At 36.3% G+C, this 23,231-nt stretch overlaps 2 protein-coding genes across 7 annotated transcripts in view; both read left to right on the top strand.

Annotated features, from left to right (window-relative positions):
* LOC128143708 (sodium channel protein type 1 subunit alpha) overlaps nucleotides 1-13,646 on the top strand; it is a 102,634-nt gene extending 88,988 nt beyond the window's left edge. For 5 of the 6 annotated variants that reach the window (XM_052791231.1, XM_052791235.1, XM_052791230.1 and 2 more), the window contains exons 23-27: nucleotides 7,078-7,131; nucleotides 7,471-7,608; nucleotides 9,286-9,390; nucleotides 9,766-10,036; nucleotides 10,386-13,646. In XM_052791231.1, coding sequence (XP_052647191.1) covers nucleotides 7,078-7,131; nucleotides 7,471-7,608; nucleotides 9,286-9,390; nucleotides 9,766-10,036; nucleotides 10,386-11,554 — 1,737 coding nt within the window. In that variant the 3' untranslated portion in view covers nucleotides 11,555-13,646. Of the gene's footprint in view, nucleotides 1-7,077; nucleotides 7,132-7,470; nucleotides 7,609-9,285; nucleotides 9,391-9,765; nucleotides 10,037-10,385 lie in introns of those variants that run through there. The other variant, XR_008235855.1, reaches the window with a different exon arrangement.
* Nucleotides 13,647-15,932: 2,286 nt separating this feature from the next.
* Nucleotides 15,933-23,231, top strand: part of TTC21B (tetratricopeptide repeat domain 21B) — a 42,937-nt gene continuing 35,638 nt past the window's right edge. The window contains exons 1-5 of the mRNA XM_052792301.1: nucleotides 15,933-16,041; nucleotides 16,287-16,416; nucleotides 17,503-17,613; nucleotides 18,835-19,001; nucleotides 21,278-21,400. Coding sequence (XP_052648261.1) covers nucleotides 15,952-16,041; nucleotides 16,287-16,416; nucleotides 17,503-17,613; nucleotides 18,835-19,001; nucleotides 21,278-21,400 — 621 coding nt within the window. The 5' untranslated portion in view covers nucleotides 15,933-15,951. The remainder of the gene's footprint in view (nucleotides 16,042-16,286; nucleotides 16,417-17,502; nucleotides 17,614-18,834; nucleotides 19,002-21,277; nucleotides 21,401-23,231) is intronic.

The raw sequence follows: 23,231 nt of genomic DNA on the forward strand, positions 1-23,231 counted from the left end.
AGATCCCTTAGTCCTCCAGCCCCTTCTACCTTTAAAAGTTTCTACAAGTATCTAGGAATGGTATTCAGCTATCTGAATACTTTAGCTTTTACTGTTGCTAAAAAACCAAACATCTGCATTGGTGTGATTGAGTCACACAGAAGAACTCCAGGTAGGAAATCCCCTCTCAGTCATGTGGCTGCCACCAGTGCAGACTTATGTGATCTAAGAAACAATTTCTCATTCGGAAGAGAAAGAGGAAAAGAAAAATATCATTAGATACTATAATCTATGAAATATTTTCCCTGCTACTTCTGTGCATAAGCACCTAGTGGAGTTTACTTAGCAAAAATGGAGGGAAGAAAAGAAGGAAGACAATATATGCAGAAAGATACTATAAGGTTATGCCTTCAGTATCAAAAATTGTGTCCTCACAACACTATCTTCGTATTTTGGAGTAGCTAATAATCTGACCCAACTTAATCAAGAAAATGCTGGACTCTAACCCATATTGTGTGCATTCAGCAACCTCTCTGTTTTTTTGAGGTTACTATCTAGTTCTGCAGAATCTTAGTTTTCATTTTTATAGTTTTAAAATAAGTTTCTAGCTTTTATGTTGGCATAAGAAATCTCAATAATACAAATCATTAACATGATACAGTGGTATCAACATGGCCCTGCACAGGGTCTAAAACAATAGTTCTGGGCATTGTGAACTGCCTCTCCCAGCTAATGTAGCATCTCACCTGTGTGGCTGATAACTATGACAATTTAAATTTTACTATGATTAGAATCATAGAATCACAGAATGGTTTGGGTTGGAAAGGACCTTAAAGATCATCTAGTTCCACCCCCCCTGCCATGGGCAGGGACACCTTCTACTAGACCAGGTTGCTCAAAGCCCCATCCAACCTGGCCTTGAATACTTGCAGGGATGGGACATCCACATCTCTGGGCAACCTGTTCCAGCGCCTCACCACCCTCACAGTGAAGAACTTCTTCCTTACATCTAATCTAAATCTACCCTCTTTCAGTTTAAAGCCATTACCCCTTGTCCTATCACTACATGCCCTTGTAAAAAGTCCCTCTTTGGCATTCCTGTAGGCCCCCTTTAGGTGCTGGAAGGCTGCTATAAAGTCTCCCCAGAGCCTTCTCTTCTCCAGGCTGAAGAACCCCAACTCTCAGCCTGTCTTAATAAAGATTACTTACTTTACTGTCACATCAGGAAAGAGCACAGAGGGACCAGCAGTATTAAAGAAATAAACTATTGAATAGAATTTGATTTTGATAACAAAATTGAATCGTAACAGAAAGACTTTAAATATTTCTTTTCTCTGTCTTATTTTTGTAATCCACTGGCCTGGAATATCCCTTGGCGTCGGGGGCACAATGCTTTATTGCACATGTTCAGGAGAAACAAGACATCAACAAAACTCTTTCCAAGTGGTCTGCAACTCTTCTTCCAGTAGTAGCCTAGTCTATTCTGGGACAGGGATAACACCAGGTACATTTTTTCCTGGCTTTGTGGCCACAGTCACCAACCCTCAGCTACTTGCAGTCATATATCTTTAAGTGTCCCAGCTATGCATCTATCCCATCTTCTCTTCATTGAAAAGCAACAAATTTTTCTAACATGAAGACTTAGATTCTTAAATTATTGGATTGTTCTGGCAGGCAAATTGGGAGAAATTTGCCAATTGACATACCAGAAAAAAGCAGGGCACTTCTGACATTGCACAAAACAGATGCTTGGCCCTGCATCTTTCAGGGTTTGGTAAGTAAGCCACTAGTAGTGATTTTGCAGTTATGGAATGATAAAAGCCCTAGAGTGGAGAAAACAAAATATCAGTTTGATTTCAGTTAATGCTTTCAAATGTGCAGAATCTATGTTTTTTTTCACCTTGAAGAACACAAGAAAGGCCACAATTCATAAATGTTTGAGGTTCTTACATTATTTTTTCAATCAAGGAAGATATTTATAAGGTGATTTTCTATCTGATATATAAAGTACTTTGGATGAGAATCTAGAACAGGATTCCAAAACCATTGTGTTCAGAAGAAACATGAGAAGTGAATAGGTATGTCATAACCCTAGATTTCCCTACTTTTCCTAATGAGCTTGTAGTAACAGTAAAGATGAGTAAATACTAAGGCATTACTCAATTAGAGGTATCCATTACTAAGTCAGAAACAAAGATAAAGCTATTGAAATGTGAGTATTTGGCCCAAAATAAGGTATTAAGCCTGAAAAGTCTGATTAAAAATCATGGTTGCAAGTGGATATGCTTTCTGTGCACCCAATGTGAACATTAATGGCCTTTTTTTAACATCTTAATGATTAGTTGAAAAGTCTACTGAAGTCATTTGGTTCTCCACCTTAACAACCTCAGGCACAGACTTTTGTTTAGGTTGTGCTGGACCTGAGAAAATAAACCCATAGTGGTCAATGTCATTTTTCTAATGACAAACTCACTCAGTGAGAAGTATCAATGCATGAGGTACTGATACAAGGTCCCTTTTTCAGGAAGCTAGAAACTAACTACAGAAAGCTGCCTCTTACAATCCAGTATTATTTCCATTCTCCATTTTACCCTCTGACTCATGCCCTTTGAGCCAGTCAAAGAAGAATATTGTGTATCCCTTCAGCTGGGTTATACGTAATGCCACATTTATTTTCTGTATCACTGAGGTTTTCTATCTGGAGTGAATACTACTGGAAGTAGTACCATTTTCATAACAAAAAAAATCCAAATGAAAACCAGCTAAAAGAAGTCCAAACCCTGGCACTGAGGACCTTATTATTCTGGGAATGACATAAATTAGTCCCATGAACAATTTTTGTTTTGAATCACAAAAAGCCGTTTCTGGTAGTATATGGGTCTGTTCATCGCAGAAACAAACCACTCTTTTTAAAGAGTAATATAGAAAAGAAACATAGATATTTTACATAGAAATACTCAAAAGAAGTGGGATAATTTCAGAAAGAAATATTCTAGGCTCAAAAAAATAGATTGGAAATGTGTGGCAGTGGCTTTTTAAGCAAAAGGAACTCTCTGACAAGCTCTTTCTTGAGTTTCCTTGGCAGTGATGGCAAATGAATTTCTGGAATGAGGGACCTAAGAAAAGAACATAAACTAATTTTTGGTTTGCATGTTGTATTTTTTTTTTCTTTTGGGGGACGGGTGTGTGTGGAAAATCTTTAGTATTGATAGCAATGTTATAATTCTTTCTGCCCCAAAATACAGGCTAACAATACATGCCATTGATATAATCAAGTTTTACAGACTTCGTTGATCAGAGACTATTTTCCAAAATTCTTACATAATTTGGAGTGTAAATATTCATGCCATCAGTCACATAAGTACCCATTCTCTCTATAAGAATTTTTTTCTTCCATGATGCAGAGTAGCTCATGTTGGTCTATGTGGATCTCCAAACTTCTTTTTTTCATTTCTTGGTCTGAACTTGTTTGAGTATTTCTCTGTCCCTAAAGAAAAGCATCAAAGCAGAGACAGATCTGCTGGAGAAATTCCTTTCACAATTTTCATGCATCAATGAGTGAAGCGGAAGAGGTTGGTGTACACAAAGAGATGTGGCATCTGCCCTGATAATTTTATGGCCTTATGCCTTTCTAAGTTGAACCTAGTGTTTGGATCCTTTGGTAAGTAAATCTCCCAGAGGCCTGCTTTTATCCTGCTGGTAAGCATATATCCTGCTTACCAGGATAAAATGTGGCAAACCAGTGGGTCTCAAAGCACAATGTTATGTTATTCTGCTGTTAATAATATAAATAAGAAAACACACCTTGTGAAGTGTACGGTAAAAAAATCAGAAGATGAATTTTAGGGCTATAAGATTAGGATGGCTTCAAAGTTCCAGCAAGTTAATATTTTAAAAGCAAGATGCTATCTTCAAAAGGGAATGTGAATCTTCCTGGTGGTTATTCCTGGTAAAGAAATGGAGTGGTGAAACTCCAGCATTACTTATAACTTCATTAGAAATTATTAATTAGAGAAAAAAGTCTTCATACTTTTAACCATAGTAAAGTAGATTGGGAGATTTTTGTTTTGTTGTTTTTTCTAACTACATTTGAATCTGCAGTTGTATGCATGTTTTTCAAATTTCCTTGGGGGAAAAAAACATTTGGAACAGATGCTGATTTCAGTTACACTGCTGTAATCTTTGAAATCAATGAATTACTCCTGATTCAGTGTCACTAAGAATATACAATATATTTTTATAGTTGAATATACAAAAAGGAAACTAAGAATTTGATGTCTTAGTCATATTTCTGGGTTATTTTCTATTCAGTATGCACAAATGCCTCAATCATACCTTATTCCAGTTAAAGAAAATGTGTTGCAGATAAATTTACGCCTAACCTAAGCAGGCCTAAGCTTCTACTGAATGCAGTAGAAATAATACTCTTTCATTAAATGTGATGTCTTGACACTGAACCTCCAGTTCCATTACTTGCTATTGTTCAGGCAACATATTTAAAAATTACAAGTTCTCCTGCTGAACTGACGCTTCTGCTTTGGGAATTAAGAATCTCTTTTCTCACAGCTAAGTTCTCAACTAGTGTAAATGGTTTTGCATAATGATTACGTTCACTGATTCCTACTGATTTTCAGTAAAAAACCAAATAAAATGAATAATATTATGAGGGAGCGTATTTTATTATTAAAATTACTTAATTTTAATTAGGTTTTGGGATTGGTTTTTGTCTTCATTTCTTCAATAATGGTAATATGGTTTCGTGAAACTCATTGTGGAAAATACACATTGTGCTTTACATATTTTGAACTGCAAGATAGAAATATGTTATATTTACATTTTTTTACCCGCACATGCTTTTCAAGTTGCCTTTTTAATAATAGTAATAATAATAACAACAACAACACAGCTCAGTTTTTCAGCTCTTTTTCCTAGCACTAGCTGAAAGGTACTGTCTGTTTATAATGGAGTACTTTACTGATGATGGTGAAGTTTAATATTTTAAAATTAGTCTATTTTTTCCCTGTTCACTCTAGTTAGTCTAGGCTATACCAATAATTTTACAAAAAACAATAATTCCACTTTCCCTGGAGTGATATGCAAGGATCACCATGTATCTGAATCTGAGGCAACAGCACACACTTTGCAGAAGAGCCACTCCATCATTTGCATCATCTTTCTCATGTAAAAGTATGCCCATTATTTGCATTTAGTGTTTCAGGTTGAAGCGCTGATTTCCACCTAACATGACATTCCAAAAAATGCAAATAATGTACCAAGACAGAAACAAAAGTTGCGCCTTTAAGACGTGAAGTAATCATCATGCCCTATTTAGACCTTGTAAGACCTCAGCTGAAATACTGAGTCCAGTTTTGGTTACCATTTCAAGAGATGAACTAGTGGAAGAGAGCTCAGAGGAAAATAATGAGAATGATCAGAGTTCTGGAAAACAAGATCTACATGGAAAGATTGAAGGAACAGTGATCACAACCTAAAGAAGAAAGGCAGCAACAATCAGTTTGCAAATAAGTAAAAGGTGCTGCACAAAGGATGATTAGTACTCTGTTCTCCAGATATGTAATGATTATGACAAGTGACAGTCTAAAATGACAACAGAAGGATTTAGATATCAGGAAACAATAAAGACAAGTGTCGGAATAAATATTTTTTATGAGATCGTGGAGTGTCCATCATTAAGTCTTTGAGAACATGTTAAACATGTATTAGAAATTACATAAATAAAGCTGATCCTACCTCTCCTAATCCCTTGCAGTCCAACTATTCCACAAGGACTTTAAATTATTCAGCTGAGACTTCTACTTGTTTCAGATTCATTGATTTATTGGTTCTCTGATTTCACCATCGTACTGTAAGTTGCCTGAACTCCATATTTTCTGTGTTGGCCCCAAGATGTGAAAGTTGTTGCATACTGGATTTGCATCTCAGGATAACCATGCTCTTTTTGGTATTCCACCGTTTCAAAACTGTAAGGGACCTCTTTTTCCTTTAAGAAAATAATTCCTTCTCATTTTAAGTTCACTTCAGGATGATGCCAGCTGCTTTGTATGCTGCATAAGCAAAGCCTTTTTGAAATCTCCACTAGAAATGAAACCTCAAGATGATGGAGATACAGCAATAACCATGGATGAAGAGTGTTCCACTCCTGACCTGTTTCTGCGACTGGTCTCTATGGCAAGGAATATGAAGGAACCAATGATCTGCAGCCTTGTTCAGCAAAATTATAATAGGGATTAAGTGACAGAGAACTATCTCACTTTGTTTTATTCTGGGCACAACTGCATTAAAAGCTGAGTGATTTCTACTTGGAGATGTTGCCTAGTCAAAAGAGAACTAATTGCTACAAAGAGAAAATTATTTTCTGTTTTGAACACTCAGATGATGCAATCTACACCTCACAGTCAAATATAAAAATTTGCAGATTTTGGGCAGAAGAAATAGCTATAAAAATTCACTAAATGCTACCACCTATGAGGCATATTAAGTCTTTGATCACATAAAGCACATCTTCTTCTTACCAGTTTATCTCAGAACATATCTGAGGGATCTAGCCTCTGTAAAACACAATACAATATATTTAAAGTGAAAATAGAATTACTAAATCAGTCTTTCAAAGTAGAGAAAACTAAAAATTCTGATTGATAGGAAAATACTTTATCTGAGCTGATCAAATTTTTGGTTCCCTTTGGTTGCCACCTTTTTGACTGATTTGAGAGGGAGGGACTACACATCAGTCTTCATTGGTGGCAACTCAGTTACGTAAGGCTATTTCTCAGCTGTATATAGCCTTTGCAGCTGACATGATTTGATGAACATTTAGTCCACTAAAATGACACTGCATTCTATCATTTGTGTTAATTAATTAGAAATAAGTTAATTACACTTACTGCTTAAAATGTTTATATAGAGACAAAATAGGGGGATACATAGCAGTGTATCCGATGAGCAGCTGTGAAAAAGGCCGAGACAAAATTATCTAGAAATCTCATGTTATGCTAATTATTCCTGGTGCTGTACTCGGTGGAAATAATTATATGGATTGTCTTCAAGCTCTATGCTTAAACAGGTGTGTACTGTTTACAGGCTACATTTAAAGGCTGGATGGATATTATGTATGCAGCTATTGACTCAAGAGATGTAAGTACTGCAGATATTTATCTTTTTTTTTTCTTGATGTCTGTCTATCAACAAGTGTGTCTTTATATATCTTCCAAAAGCAATTCATATCCATACAATAGAATGAAACAAAATTAAATTAATTAATATGAGATTCTGCTGTAACAAATTCTGGAAAACTAAATGCAAACTGCCAGATGCTGTCAGTAATAGATGGAATGGACAAAATACATTTATATAAATGACAGAGGTGTTGTCCAAACACAAAATATTAAGGACATTTTGCCCAAGGTTGCTACTTGTTCAGTTCAAATTTTCACATGATATCTTAGGAATGATATTTCACATTTTTTTTCTTAGGTATTACAGCAACCCAAGTATGAAGACAACCTGTACATGTATTTGTATTTTGTCATCTTTATAATTTTTGGGTCTTTTTTCACCCTGAACCTGTTCATTGGTGTCATTATTGATAACTTCAATCAGCAAAAAAAGAAGATAAGTATTGTTTCATTTCTCTTCTAAGGATATTCTAAAATACTGCATTTTTACATGTGCATGATATATGGAATGTACACCCAAGGTTTGTTCAAAATTGAAAAAGCTGAAGTATATTAGGATAAAAAAATCTTACCAAGATGTAGTATGCATTAACGTCATAAGATTTTACATTGTAGTGAATGGGACAGACCCTCCTGTTTTCAATGTCCATTTTAGTCTTCCTCAAGTCATCTGCTTTTCCATGCCTAAACTTCATGAAATCTCCTTACATGATCAAACCTCTGATTTAGGCCTCTACATTAGAGCACTCATAATTTCTTGATGATTTTCTTCTTGATTTGTAGTGATTCTATCAGCACACAAAAAATAGCTACATGGTTATGAAAAATAAAGCATTATTTCATCACACTACTACAGATGCTGGTTTAATGATCCCAGGTATTCAAGTTCTATCTTGTGGCAACTGAACAGTCTGAAACTATACAGAACAGGAGTGGTTTGTAACTATCTCAGGGCCATTTTTTATTGTTTCATAGTGCAGATGTAGATAATCTCACTGGTACAGGTGGTCTGGGCATCAGATGCTCATCTTTAAAATTATTTTCTGTAAATAGATAAGGTAATGAAAGCTAAAGGACATAAGCAGCTATGAATTACTAGTTTAATTTTACCTTACTGGACTTCATCACTTTCTTTGGGTTTATGTTAGTAATGAGAGATGCTAAGATTTTTGGAAGCTCTACATGCTAGAAGCCTAGAGGTATATGGTTAGGGAGCCTGTCCAGTGCACTGTGCATGCACTCTCATGTCTTCAAGCTTCCCAAACACTCCTCCACGAAAGGGCTGCATCCAGTCCTATGTGTTCATAGACATTCCTGGAATTAGATGTCTGCACATATCTTTTATCCAGGAAAAATTTACTTCAAGACGTATGTGGAGTCTGATGGGTTTTCATTCAAGCTGTCTCTACAAGAAAGTTACTATGGGCAGTGGATTTTGGTTAGGTTGTCATGAAAGACCCATAATTCTCTCTTTATCTTCACTGCCAGACTCCAAAGGCCAGTTCTGGCTTTTGCTAATCAGAACTTAATTGAACATGGAAGCTAATCAAGATAAAAGACTTGAAAGAGAGTATTTTGCTGTTAACAGTATCAAGAACACTTCAATCTTCAGCTCAGTTTCTCCAAAGTCTGATAATCTATCTTCTCAAAAACCTTGAAGACTTTGAGTCTCAGTGTTAATGTTGTGGTTGCTAAACTAGAGATAGCTAAAGCATTAACGCATCCATGTACTGAAAACCTGACTTTGTCTGCTTCCATTGTTTCATTAAAATCACAGTTCAGAAGTGACAGTACTGAGCAGCCCAGACTATTTGAGTTTCTCTCAGATGCTGTTTACCGCATCTCCTCCTACAAAAGAGGTATTGAAAAGGATTTCTTGGAGTTCAAGGAAAATATAGAAAAATGCTGCATTATTTTTTGTGAGATGCAGTACTGGATGTTCAGATAACTTCTGGACTAAATGCATAGGTTGCATTTGATAGCGAAGAGATTTTTCCCAATTCGGTCTTCTTGATATTCATGAAATAAATAAATAAATCACGTTTCTCTTTAAGAGTTTTTTCAACACTGCATATAAATGTGATTATAACCAGTTTTGATTTCATGTTTTTACTTTGGAGGTCAAGACATATTTATGACAGAAGAGCAGAAGAAATACTACAATGCAATGAAAAAGCTGGGATCCAAAAAACCACAAAAACCTATACCAAGACCAGGGGTAAAATTATTTATATACGTCAGACCAATAGCTATTTATGAACAGCTGAGTTTTTATTGATATATAGAGAGCAGAAATATGCCCATGTGAAAACTATCATTAACTAGTGTATCAGTCAGCAAAAATGGAAAATGAAAACACAGTAAAAAAAATTATTTTCCCTGGCAACCATTTTAGGTATGAATATACAGACAAAGAAGGTTGAACTAAGCTGTTGCATTCACTTTAATTTGACTACTCTATTTAAGATCACTAGTTACATTTTTATTGAAGTCTCATAGGCCTTACTGCAAATATTTTTCTACTTTCTTCTAAAAGGAAAAGAAAAACAATTACAGTTTGTATTGGATGATTCTTTTTTTCTTTTCTCCTCAGAACAAATTCCAAGGCATGGTCTTTGATTTTGTGACACAGCAAGTATTTGACATCAGCATCATGATTCTTATTTGTCTTAACATGGTTACTATGATGGTAGAGACTGATGATCAGAGTGAAGAAATGGAAAATATTTTATACTGGATAAACCTGGTGTTCATTGTCCTTTTCACTGGAGAATGTGTCCTGAAATTAATTTCACTTCGCCATTACTATTTCACTATAGGCTGGAACATTTTTGATTTTGTAGTTGTCATCCTCTCAATAGTAGGTAAGTCTGGTTTATTAAACTAAAAAGTGAGTAAAATGAATATAAGATAAACTCCTACTCAAATAGACCTATATGGTTGGCTTTTCCCGTTGCAAGGTTTACAACCAAGTCATGCAACTTTTCATTTTATCTAATAATTTACCTAATCTAACCATCAAAACTGTTACAATCATTCAACATATATTGCACCTGCAAATATTAAGTATAACAGAAATTACGCAAGTGGAATCTACAGAATATCTTCAAATGCTACAGAGAACCACCAATTTTAAAACTATTTTTCTAAATTTCTACTATGATATGGAGATGAAGTAGTAACGTATCTTGGTTTTATTTTTTTCTGTTTTAGGTATGTTTTTAGCCGAGATGATTGAAAAGTATTTTGTGTCCCCCACACTATTCAGAGTCATTCGACTTGCCAGAATCGGTCGAATCCTGCGTCTCATTAAAGGCGCTAAGGGAATCCGCACTCTGCTTTTCGCTTTGATGATGTCTCTTCCTGCTTTGTTCAACATTGGTCTGCTGCTGTTCCTGGTCATGTTTATCTATGCAATATTTGGCATGTCCAACTTTGCCTATGTTAAGCGGGAAGCTGGTATAGATGACATGTTCAACTTTGAAACGTTTGGCAACAGCATGATCTGCCTATTTCAAATTACCACATCTGCTGGCTGGGATGGTCTGCTAGCCCCAATTCTTAACAGTGGGGAGCCAGACTGTGACCCTAACAAAGCTCATCCAGGGAGCTCTGTTAAAGGTGATTGCGGCAACCCTTCCGTTGGGATTTTCTTCTTTGTCAGCTACATTATCATATCGTTTCTGGTAGTGGTGAACATGTACATTGCTGTGATTTTGGAGAACTTTGGTGTTGCTACTGAAGAAAGTGCTGAACCCTTGAGTGAGGATGACTTTGAGATGTTCTATGAAGTCTGGGAAAAGTTTGATCCTGATGCAACACAATTCATGGAATTTGAGAAACTGTCTGATTTTGCAGCAGCACTTGAGCCTCCTCTTCATCTACCCAAACCAAACAAAGTTCAGCTTATTGCAATGGATCTGCCCATGGTAAGTGGTGACAGAATTCACTGCCTTGACATCTTGTTTGCTTTCACAAAGCGTGTTTTGGGGGAAAGTGGGGAGATGGATGCCCTCAGAATACAGATGGAAGATAGATTTATGGCATCCAATCCTTCAAAAGCTTCCTACGAACCAATTACAACCACATTAAAAAGAAAACAGGAGGAGGTATCTGCTGTCATTATTCAACGGGCTTATAGACGTCACCTTTTAAAACGAACAGTAAAACAAGCTTCCTTTATCTATAACAAAAACAAAACTGAAGGAGGGGCTGGTCAGGGTATGAAAGATGAAATCCTTATTGACAAGTTAAATGAAAACTCATTTACAGAGAAAACCGATATAACCGCATCAACAGCAGTTTGTCCACCTTCTTATGATCGTGTAACAAGGCCAGTCAAAGAAAAGCATGAAAAGGAAGATAAAGATGTTCAGAAATAAAAGCAAATACCAAGCAAAATCATCTATGTGCAAAATTGTTCATACCCTGTAAGGATCATGTGTTTATGTCAACAGGACTCCTGCTGGAGGTCTATGCCAAACTGACAATTTTTACAAATATACTGTACATTAAAGGTCAGTGCCTATTAAAAGACAGTGACCCCTCGTCAGTGACTGTGACTGTGATATGGGGAAACAACCTTGACAGGAGGTTACTGTTCTCACTACCAGCTGACACTGCTGAAGAGGAGAGAAAAAATGGCTACTCAGACTGTAGGGACCAGTAAAAGGGGTGCAAACCAAGTATTTGTGTGTTTAGCATAAAACAATACAGTAACTGTATCCACTGTTTGCATTTCAACTGCCACACACATCATATTTTTACAAAATCTGTGTTGGTGGATTCATCTTATTTTTATTCATATGTCGTTTATTATATGTGACTATTTTTGTAAATGGGGCTTCTGTTGGGGAAGGGCATTAAGTACACCTTTACAGGTACAAGGGCCAGGTGTTCTATTATACGACTAATATACACACAGAAATTTTTGCATGAAGGCATGCTGCACTTATAGATCATGCATGAAAATAACATTAAGTCACAAAGAACAACAGATTTTTTTAGCGCAGTGTTTCTGGAAAGGAATAACAGATTTTGAGGTGCTTAATTATTGTATTCATGTCGTACCACATCCAAACAAGTCTGGTATGCCTGTAAAGTCCCCTATAACTCACAAGAACAGTAGAAACAGATTACTTTTTGCACAGACCATTAATTTTCAGAAAGTGCAAACTTCTTTCTAGGTCTGGAGTCACAGATTTTGTCTTTGTCAAATGTCTTTCTGCCTACGAGTACTAAATGAATCTGCCTCAGCCCTCCAAATTGATCAAAAAGAGCCCTTTATAAAGTTGTTCTGCTTTATCCTGCAGTATTGTTTAGCCATCTTCAGCTCTCAGTAAGGTTGATGTTGTACCTGTTAACGAAAAGCCCTCTGCTATGTAAATAGTAATTTTTAACCTGTGGTGCATGTTTGAGCAAACAGATAATGACCTTAGCACATTTATTGCATCAAATATGTACCACAATAAATGTAGTGTGCAAGCATTCAACAGGTAAAATTATGTATTATCTACCATTATAGTTAGTTTGGATGCTATCAATGCATGTTTATATTGCCTATGCTGCTGTTCCTTTGACTGTCCAGGATTCTTAAATATGGGAAGCCATACATCAGAGCTAAATGAAATAAACTACTCAACAAGACCTCATTCCGCCATACCATTAAGCAATATTTTGCAGCTATTTAGGAGCTTATTTGTTTTACATTTTTGAATTTTCAGTGAAAAGCATATAGTGTATATCCAAACTGTACAGACATGTTGAAAACTACTAAACCTGTTGAAAATAATGTTAGAATTTTATAAGCAAATATAAATACTGTAAAAATCATTTTATTTTATTTTTCAGCATTATGTACATAAAACAAGAACTGAATTTTATCTTCAGGTTGATATCACACCATTTTTGTTACTTTCTGGCCATAGCACTTTTTCACAGAAGAACTCCAGAGAACAAGATATAACTAAGAGAATGGATAGCTGTATGTTCTTATTTTTTACAATATCTGCAAACATGTCAATACTTTCTGTGAAATAAGTTCATCATTTGCTTCTAAAAATCTAAGGTTTTTTGCAGTTGGGAAATGGTGTAAAGTTAAAATTGAATGTCTAAGCAGTGCCTGCATCATAAGTTTTCAGATACAACCTTTCTTTCACAGAACCCTTAATCTTTTCTCATATTTACTCACATTTTTTTTTTTTCTGATTCATGCTGCACTAGAACAGTTCTAAATGTTATCTTGGGTCCACAATATTTTTTCACAAAGAGAAAGTAGCAAAACTGTATAATCCAACACATCAGGACATTTTATGTTTCTTACACAGGAAAATTAAATATAGATTACTTTTATTAAAATTATTGACTAATACTGTATTAGTGAACTGCATGCAGGAAAATGCTACTATTACCCTAACTGATGCTAAAGAACATTATTAATGCGCCAATATAATAAAGATTCCATTTTTTATTGTATGTTCCTTTTGTCTTTATTATCTGACATCAATATAAAAAGGGTATGCTTCTAAAACCACAGAATGAGAGGATACTGAAAACCTTTACAGCCAGCTATACTGTTTTTCCACGTAAGCAAATCCTTGGGACTTGCTTGTTAGTCACCAACGAGGAGTTTCTAATTCAATGCATGTTAGACACTGAGCATGATGATTCTGCATGTATCAATAGTAGTGCCCTGAGTAACTTCATGAGTTCATGCAGCAGCTCCATGCAGTGGGGTAGTCAACCATCAAATACCAGAGCTGTCCTGAGTGTGTCCCAGAAGGCTCAGAGCATTTAGAGGAATGAGAACTGAGCATTCATGAGTTTACAAAGAGAAAAAGAGGACTGAAAATAGTACTAGATACATGACATTCCCCGACTTGGATTATGAAACCAGTTTATTCTTGCTAGTTACTATCCACAGATAGGCTATAGAACATCTTCTATTCAAATGGATTTCTGAAAAAGGTGAATTGGCGTCAGAGTGAATAACCATTGGTCTTTTCCTTAGGAATTTTTAAGAAACTCTCTGGAAGCACCACGTTACTAGAAGCTATCATTTGTGGATACTGATATGGAAAAATGCAAATGCAGCTGGAAAGTGGGCTTGTTGGTTATTGTTTATCAATTGCTTCAGTGAATTTCTGAAAATGTTCATTTTATATGCTTACATATTTTTATGTTGCTTTCTCCTACAGCTTTCAGAACATGGTTTAGTGGACATAGTTGATGGTTGGACTCAATGATCTTGAAGGTCTTTTCCAACCTAAATGATTCTGTGATTCCATGATTCTATGAACTTACAATGAAAACACTCAGAGGTGAATACTGAACTTAGTATAAAACCAGTTTATGAGCAATTGTATTCCGTATGCTTGCTCAGTTGCTAATGCAGAAATAAAATTTGATAGCATCTTCCCTGAAACTCATCACAAATCCTTCAAGGGAGGAAAATGTTTTTCCTTCAAACTGTTCTGAAAAGCATTATTTTAAAAAAAGTCAAAAACTTTGATAGAAAAGTGTAAGTATCAAAATTAAAAGATAAGTATTTTCAGATTAATATGTAGACAAAATATGTCTTAAGAGGTTAGCTTAAAAGTATGTAAATTATCCACAAACTGACAGGAATAATAGACTGCTTTAAGGTAGTAAATTGAATAATATTTTTTAATATTCTATACACAGCTTTTTAAACTTTGCTTTTCTCAAGGAAGTAGTTTTAAGATAAATGAGAACTGTGCTACTGTCACTGCAGATCATAGGTCATGGCCAGCAAAAATACTTGTTTCTCATACCTGCTTTAGGTTTTCAATGTTACAGAAGCTGAAATGTTACTTCAGAACAAGTAGAGCACCACTTAAACATAACAGGAAATTTTGAGGATCATCTTGGCCAACAAGGGAAAAACAAATATTCTTACATATTACTTCTTTGGCACCTTCCTGACACTGGGGATGAGAAGTGTGTAATGGAGTAATGCCACGTGTGATGCATTTGTTAGGAAAGCTTACTCTGAGCGCTCCCCGCTAGAAGAATCAGCTTCACCTACTAATTAAGTGCGAGATGGGTTTGCCTCCTTGTACTAAATGGCATTATTGACAGTTTTCATGTTGCATGAAACATGAAACAACACAACCGTTCTAAAGTACCGTTATTTAGCAATGGTTGTTTGTTTCTGGTGTCTAGAAACAATGACTGAGGATGCTTTCATCTCCAGGGGAAAACCTGAATTTTACTAGTCTTTGCAACTCTGTAATTCCCTAGGAGGAAAGAAAGAGGGGAAAAAAAAAAAGAGAGAACTTTCTGTATTTGATTTTACCCCATTGCTATTTCATCTCTACAGAGAAGCTTCACATAACTTGAAGTGCTCAGCATTGAGACACTTTATGAAACATATGGAGTGTGAGCCACTTCGTCGTATGTCCAGCCAAAAAAAGCAAGAAAACGAATTCTCAAAGCTTTCCGTCCAGCATTCAGGCAGTGACTGCCTAACGGCTGTAAGCCCTCCTGAGGGAGAGCCGGCGAGACCACCCGTCCCCGCCGACAGGGGGCGCCGCACCCCCAGCCAGCACCGCCCGTCGAGGTGCGTTCAAACCCCTCCCCCTCCACCTCCCACCCAATGGTACGGGACCTCCCGTCTAGGTGGTCCCGCCCCCATCTCCCGAGTGCCCAATAGGCCGCCAAACACGTTCCGGCCTTTTCCCCAAGTTTTACTTCCCGTGTCTCTCCCGCCTCCTTTCCCTCCAAACCAATGGCAGCGGGCGCTCCTGCTAGCCAGCCAATGGCAGCGTGCGGCCAGGCTCTCCCTCGCCCTTCCGGAGGGCCCCCTCAGCTGTGCTGGGTAGCAACGATGGATGCCGAGGTGCAACAGGTGGGCGGTGCCGCCGGGCGCCGTCCCGTCCCGTCCCGTCCCGTCCCGGGCCTCTCCGCGGGCGTGGGGCTGCGCAGGGGCTGGGGCCGGCGGGTGGGACGGCGGCGAGCCGCAGGAGGGGGCGGTGGAGCCTAGGGCAGGAGGGAGAGCGGCCGGAGGAGGCCGGTCCGGGACGGTCGGCGCGGTCTCTTGCCGTTCCGGGGTGAAGCGTTTGCACGAGTGAACCGAGGCCGCCTCTCCCGCAGGCCCTCCTCAATTATTACTGCCAAGAAGGCTACTTCCACCACGTCCGGGCTGCGGCGGATGAGGCGCTGGGGCGTGTGGGCAGCGAGCCGGTGTTCTTTTTCTACCGGGCCTACGGCGCCCTGAGGACAGGTAACGTGGGGCTGGGGAGCTGGTTGTTGAGCACTGTCCCTCCGCCACCCTCCCGAAACGCTGGTCTTCCTTGCGTCACCAAATTCAGTCTTTAGTCTACTACACGGAAAAAAAGCAGTGTTATGCAGACTGAATGTTTTTCATGTTGAGAAGATTACTAGTGTTTCATGATCTATCACTGCCCCCACCTCCCACCCTACCCCACCCCCCAGTTTGAATGAAATTGATCTAGAGGACATAGTGCTGAAGTTAGAAATAATGAGTATCTCTCCTTTTTTTTTTTTTTTTTAAATGGTTACATGAATGTCAGTCAGGTAAACAGGTTCCTCGGAGGGAATTTGAGCCCTGCCCAAATGCCCATTGCATTGTATCACAAAGATAAATTTGCTTGTTCCAGCTAATATCTCTTCCCTTCAGTGCAGCTGCATCTAACTTTGTTGTATTCATCTGCCTCAGAGAAGCTGACAGCTAATACCTATTGGGAAGATCTTTGTGTACATTAAACTGTTTTGAGAAGTTTATTTAGCTAAATCCATATTTCAAGGCTGTCACAGAATACTAACAAGTAACCCAAAGTGGAGGAGGGCTGTGGCAGGGGGCTAGGAAGGATTCAAAAGATTTTGAGGTGGTCGGTCCGTTTCCAAATTGCCTGACTTTGTTTGTTTTACAATCATACATTCCTATTTTTCAAGTTATTGTCTCTTCTATTGATGTTCAAAAGATTCACACAAACAAGGCAAAAATCCTGGCTATATAAAGAAACAGGAACAAAAAGAGCTGCTCAATGCCCTGTATAAAACAAATAATAAAGATGATTTTCATCTTTATGGCAGTTGGCAGAACTAGCACATAACTCCTTTCAAGTTCTCTGCATTGAGATGCTTTTTTCTTTCTTGTGTCTTTCTGAAAGACTCGCACAAACAAGTGAAAATGCATGTGTGAATAATGAAGGAAGTTATGAAGAAAGTGTTTTCAAAAACAAAGAAGAAAAAAATAGAGGGAAAAATTTAAGTCAGATTGAAGTTTGATGCTGTTATTGTCTGTCTTGAAAAATGTTATAGCCTATTCTGCACTTGTTTTCACTAGGTGACATCCAAGAGGGTATTCGTCAGTTGGAGTCTATTAAAAACAAACAGGAGGTGTCACTTTGTACAACGATGGCTCTCATTTATGCCCATAAAAAGAGCCCTAATCCAGGTATGCTCATTAAGACAATACTGCTTCATGTTTTAGAGAGCTGTGTGTGAAGATTTGAGAGTTGTAGACTAATTCTGCCTAATTTAAAAAGGTATACTCCAGCTTTGCATTTGACATAGTATCTAGTCATGAACTGAGTGACACCAAGATTGTAAACAAAAATACCAAAACACAGAACTGTGGAGAGTAAGACTGAACGGTAAAATAAAACACCAAAAAAACCCCCCCGATTCTTGTGATTGTGATTCACTCTTGTCTGATATTGGTACTTTTGAGCAGAACTGCAACTTAAGAAGTCATTAAAGCCGTGCTGTTTCTATCTTTCAAGTTACCCTGACCTTACAAAGGGGGAAGAGAACCTTGTGAACGTTGGTATTCCTTTCTCCAATCTAAAAACTGGGTTATTTTGCTTAGAATTATATTCTCATAAACACAGTTGGTTTATCAGGTAATCTGAGTTGTCATTAAACTATTGCCCTGGTATCTTCCTGACTGTGCAGATTTATAACTGTTACTGACAATTTTGTTAAGCAGTATGATGTTAAACAGCTCTGACTAATGACATCACTCTTATTTGAGTCCCTGAAGATTAATACTGTAGGGCAGCAAAATTATTATGCATTTCAAGACTCTGAGAAAGTCATGGCAGTAAGAGTCAGACATTTGATTTTAATGGGTCCTAAAAAAGGACCAGAAATGAATGTGGGTAAAAAAATATTCGGCAGTAAGTCCCACGCAACAAATGAAATTATTATGTGGGATTAACCTGATGAGAGCAACTGACAATAACAATGAGGATGTAAGAAAATGAACTTTATTGTTAAGAAACACTTCACACATTTTCCAGGGATTCTGGAGCTAAACTGTCTTGTGTTCAGCATTTTAGGCTGCTCTACAGTTAACTGTTTACTTATTTGGCAGACACTGATATAAATGTGAACCTTATTGTCAAGTTTCCATTTATCTGGCAGAAGTCTTAGCTACAAATCTAAGGTTTAATAAATAGCGGGGTTCTTGCACAAATGACTGTGTTGATGGGAGCCATCTTCTGTCTTTTACATCTGTACCTGGTTAATATTTTCAACTGGGAGGCATTGCCTGTGTGTTTATCAACATATAATACAGAAAACAAGGTTTGCTTTGGAACCCCTGGGTTATGTGCTGTTCTTTTGTAATACTTTGAGATGTTATCAACAAAAGCTGTGATCAAAACCTTTTCAGATCGAGATGCTATTCTAGAGTTGGATGCAAAAATGAAGGAGCAACGTAAAACAGCAGGACAGCAGGCTCTGTATTTTGCTGGCCTATTTTTGTGGCATCTTGGTCGTGAGGACAAAGCCCGTGAATATGTTGATAGAATGATCAAAGTTTCCGGTGGTGGTAAAGAGGTAACTTTTTTTCCTATATAAAATAGTAATAGGACCATGTATGCTGTGAAGCTAGACTTATTGCACCAATGCTATTTGGAGGTTTCCTTTAAGTGTTTTGTGTTCTAATACTTTCTTTCTTAATGTCATAAATTCATTTGACAGGGCCGAATAGAATTCAGCATAATGATTTTTTTTGTCCGCTAAGTATTCATTTTCACTTAATACATGAGAGGTCTGCATTGACCAATGGAAATAACATGTAGTTATGCCAATTTTGCTACTTGATACTGAGCATCATAATTCCCCGCAAAAAACTAAGCGTGATAGTCTCACTAGAGGGAGACATCTGTTTTGAATCTGAAGACTCAAAAATACCAAGAGGATCAGGGATTTACGTTTTCAGCAGTTGTTAAAGGCAAAATTTGCCTAGAGTTTTACTGAATGTAATTTATTTTAAAATCTATGTAAGTGTTGTATGTAGCAATGTCTTCTGCATTTATATACAGACATCAAATTCACTAGAATCTTTAATCTCTAAAGAGGTTTGTGAAAACTTACTGTGTTTTTTTTAAAGGAGGTATCAGCTTCAATTCAAGGAGAGAAAGAACAAAAAAAAGTTGGGTTTTTTTTGTAGTTAGACACCTTCAAGGCAGAGCTGTTAAAATTGAATGCATAATTGTTCTCTTATGACACTAGTATTAAACACAAATGTTTCTGAATTGTTCCTCTGTGTGGTTCAGTACATTGCTGAATTTGTAATCTACAGTTTTATGGTTTATATGATATTACGTGAGTTAGAAATCTGCAACTATTCTAAACACTAATTTCTGAAAATGCATTATGAATTTAAGTAATGCCTTGGCTTTTGAACTATTACTGATTATTTATTAAAATTTCTAGTTATTTCTAATTACTGGCTAATTTTTACTAATGAAATAATTAAGGACATCACAAAGCATTAATACGTTAATTTCTAAAAAGACTAAGGATATGCCATTTTGGTAAAATAGCAGTATTTATGCCTTTGCTTATTGAAACTGTAGTAGTTGGGTTTTGTTTGCTTGTTTTTGTTTTTAAGAGACACTATTTGGGAATGTTGCTTAGTGGGAAATATTTCCAGCTGAAGTATTTAATGGATTTGAAATAATTTTTTTTTTTTTTTTAGAGGGACATACATATAAATGTACATTAGCATTTAAATATATAGAAAACAAATAGTTTTCCTTTTTTCCTAAGTTCGCTTATGCTTATCCCTTTTCCTAGTTTGACAATACAAAGTTATGTGTACTTCATTTTTTTCAGGAGGTGGTTAGGGGTGCTTAAACTTAGTGAAATATGATTTGCTTAGTATATGCAGTTCCTTTTGATAAGATACTTTATGTACTCCTTATATAGAAGTAAAACATTTCCCTTTTTTTTAAATGCTTGAGTGTATGGATTTCAGCCAATTTCTGTTGCATAACAAAACCATGACCTGGATTGTTAGCAATTACAAAATATGGCTCTTCTACTAACCTTTGAGTTTTGAATACATTAGTCCTTTAATTCTATGTTACAAAAGTGCTAGTGATGTTTTATAATCTAAATTTTGTTCTGATGGCAATTATAATTTGTTTAAATAATCTAGCACTTCAAAATAGTTTTGATTTACTTAAGCTATAATTAAATGTCTGGAGCACATAACAGAAATCAAATTAATTAATTACAAGTAATAATTCCTTCAATGAAAAGACACATTTCACCTTTTAAAAGTTCTAAGTACTATATTCTTTTTTTTTTTTTTTTTTTTTTGTAATACTGTTGGAGATTTGGGAAATGTCAGATCTTTGCCTTTTGTACGTAGTTTTTTCTTTTAATCGGACAGTAGAAGAAAAAACCAAGTTTCTCTCATTTTTCAGCACCCCGTATGTTTCTTAGTGTGTCATATAAACAAAATCTTAAGAACATATTCTGCAGGAATGTTTACAGAAGATATTCTTAATGTCTTATGCAGTCACTTCTGCAAGGTTTTGTTCTGTCTGCTGAGCATGTTAGACTAGTTCAGTGCCATGTTGTTTGGGTTTTTTTTAATCCTGTAAGTAAATAAACTATTTGATCAATTTAATGCTGAAATGAATTACTTATGTTTTGGCTTATGCTGTAGACTGGTTATAATTTCAAATATATATTTTAAATAGTTAAAAATAGATACTTTAAGTCCTATTTTTTTTTCAGGTTATTTCTACTTACTACTCTATCTAGTATACTTTTACTACCTAGTTAGTGAAGAATTCCAATTTATATTTTGTTTACAGGGGTTGATTTTGAAAGCATGGCTTGATCTCACCTGTGGGAAGGAAACTCACATCAAAAAAGCTGTGAAATACTTTGATGAAGCACTGCAGGAAGGCCGTGATGTTTTTGCTCTGCTTGGTAAAGTAAGTTTACTTCATGATTTTAACACTTCCTAAATGTCATATTAGCCTCGTAGAGTAATTAGAGAGATGCTGAGAAGAGTTGTCTATAAGTGAGCTTGTCCAAGGCGTAGAAATATAGCTCAGTCATACTCTTTTTGTTCAGCGGAAAAGACTAGGTTTTAGCAGAAATGAAGTTTGAATTGATGTATTAAATTGTTTAAGGAATATAGAACAGTTATCATACAAATTGATTACTAGCACAATAAAAATATACTGACACTTCTGTTTCCTGTGGTAGACAGCCTATTTGAAATTGTAGTTAATTTTAACGAGTAGCCGAGGTTCGTAAGACTTCTCACTTTCTTTGTAGGTTAAGACAAAGGGGCATGCCTGGGTTACAGTAATGGCACACTGTGTCTGTTACTATATACATAATTATGAATTTCTGGGGCATTCTTGTTGTATTATTACATTTCTCTTATTAGTATAAAACATTGCTGCAGTGGAATACTGCTTCACTAAATAAAATTTCCACTCTGTGGTTTTTTGGTTTTTTTTTATGAACTGGAACTGGTAACTGTGTCTTCCTGCACATCTGTGGTTTTTTTAAGTATATTAAAATGATGCACTTTTTTCTTTTTGGAATAAAATTAACTACCAGATGAAACTTTAGGGTCCATTAGACACAATGTAAAAAAGAAAGGTATAGATTAAATACAGTCAATCTAAATGTATATTGAGCTTATGATTTTACTATAGACACAAGAAAAATTGTTTTTATTCATGTATTTATATGTAAGAAATGAGGCTTCAAATTACCTGAAAATGTAAAAGTATGTGTAATCTCTTCCTTTCCTCACAGGACACCTGTCCACATTACAGAATTGCTGTGTGCCATGGCAAAAAAAGTAGTAGTTTAACACCGTAGTGTGATCATCTATGAACATTAGCACTCTTTTTTTTAATTGTCGTTAGTCCATTTCAAGTGTTTATTTTGATTGTATTTCATTAAGGGAGTGGCATGAATTGTTTTCTTTACACATTTTTCTGTTTCAGAGTATACTACTTGTTTATATCACAGACATTGTTAATCATTATATTAATGTTTGTTTAATATTCAAAGCTAAATGCAGAAAAAAATTGTTCAATGAAAATAAGAAGACTAAAGTTCAGGAGAGTGTGCATGGTTGGCTGTATGAAGACTGTTGTGTTCAATTACCAGTCTATCTCAAATTTAGTTACTGAATTAGATTTTACAGACAGCTATCTTGCTATGGCTTTAGAAATTAACTCTCAAACTGTTGTGCACCATTTCTGTCTGAAAAATATGAAATGACTGTATCCACACAGTCACCTGGAATATGGTAAGTAAATTTTAAGTGTCAAAGCAAAATAGAGGATTTAAGCCCTAAATTGATTTCTACTCAAATTCATTTAAAACTGTGATACTTGATACTTCTGAAGTAGTTTTGTATTTGAAGTACCCTGTAAATTGCTTTACAATTAAAAAATTGATAATTCTGGCAACAACAACAGTGACCTACCGAGTGTGGGTTTTTAGATGGTACGTACCGCAGGGCTTGAAAAAATGTTTAATCTGTGGGTTGTGCTCAGTATCCTAAAATTGTGAGATGCTTTATACAAAGTTATGTGAAACCTAATAAGACAATTCTTACTCTTCAGCTACATCTGTCTTTTTCTTGCTTGTAGCTGACTAGTAACTTGTAAATGCTGCAATTACCTTTGTTATAGAGTGCTTACCACACACTGGGTTTTACACGTTATCTTTTGCTATTTAATTGTTGCAGTATCTCTAATTGTGGTTGATACTGAAGTAAAACTATTACTTAAA

The sequence above is a fragment of the Harpia harpyja genome, chromosome 7 (assembly GCF_026419915.1).
Source record: "Harpia harpyja isolate bHarHar1 chromosome 7, bHarHar1 primary haplotype, whole genome shotgun sequence".
Taxonomy (NCBI): domain Eukaryota; kingdom Metazoa; phylum Chordata; class Aves; order Accipitriformes; family Accipitridae; genus Harpia; species Harpia harpyja.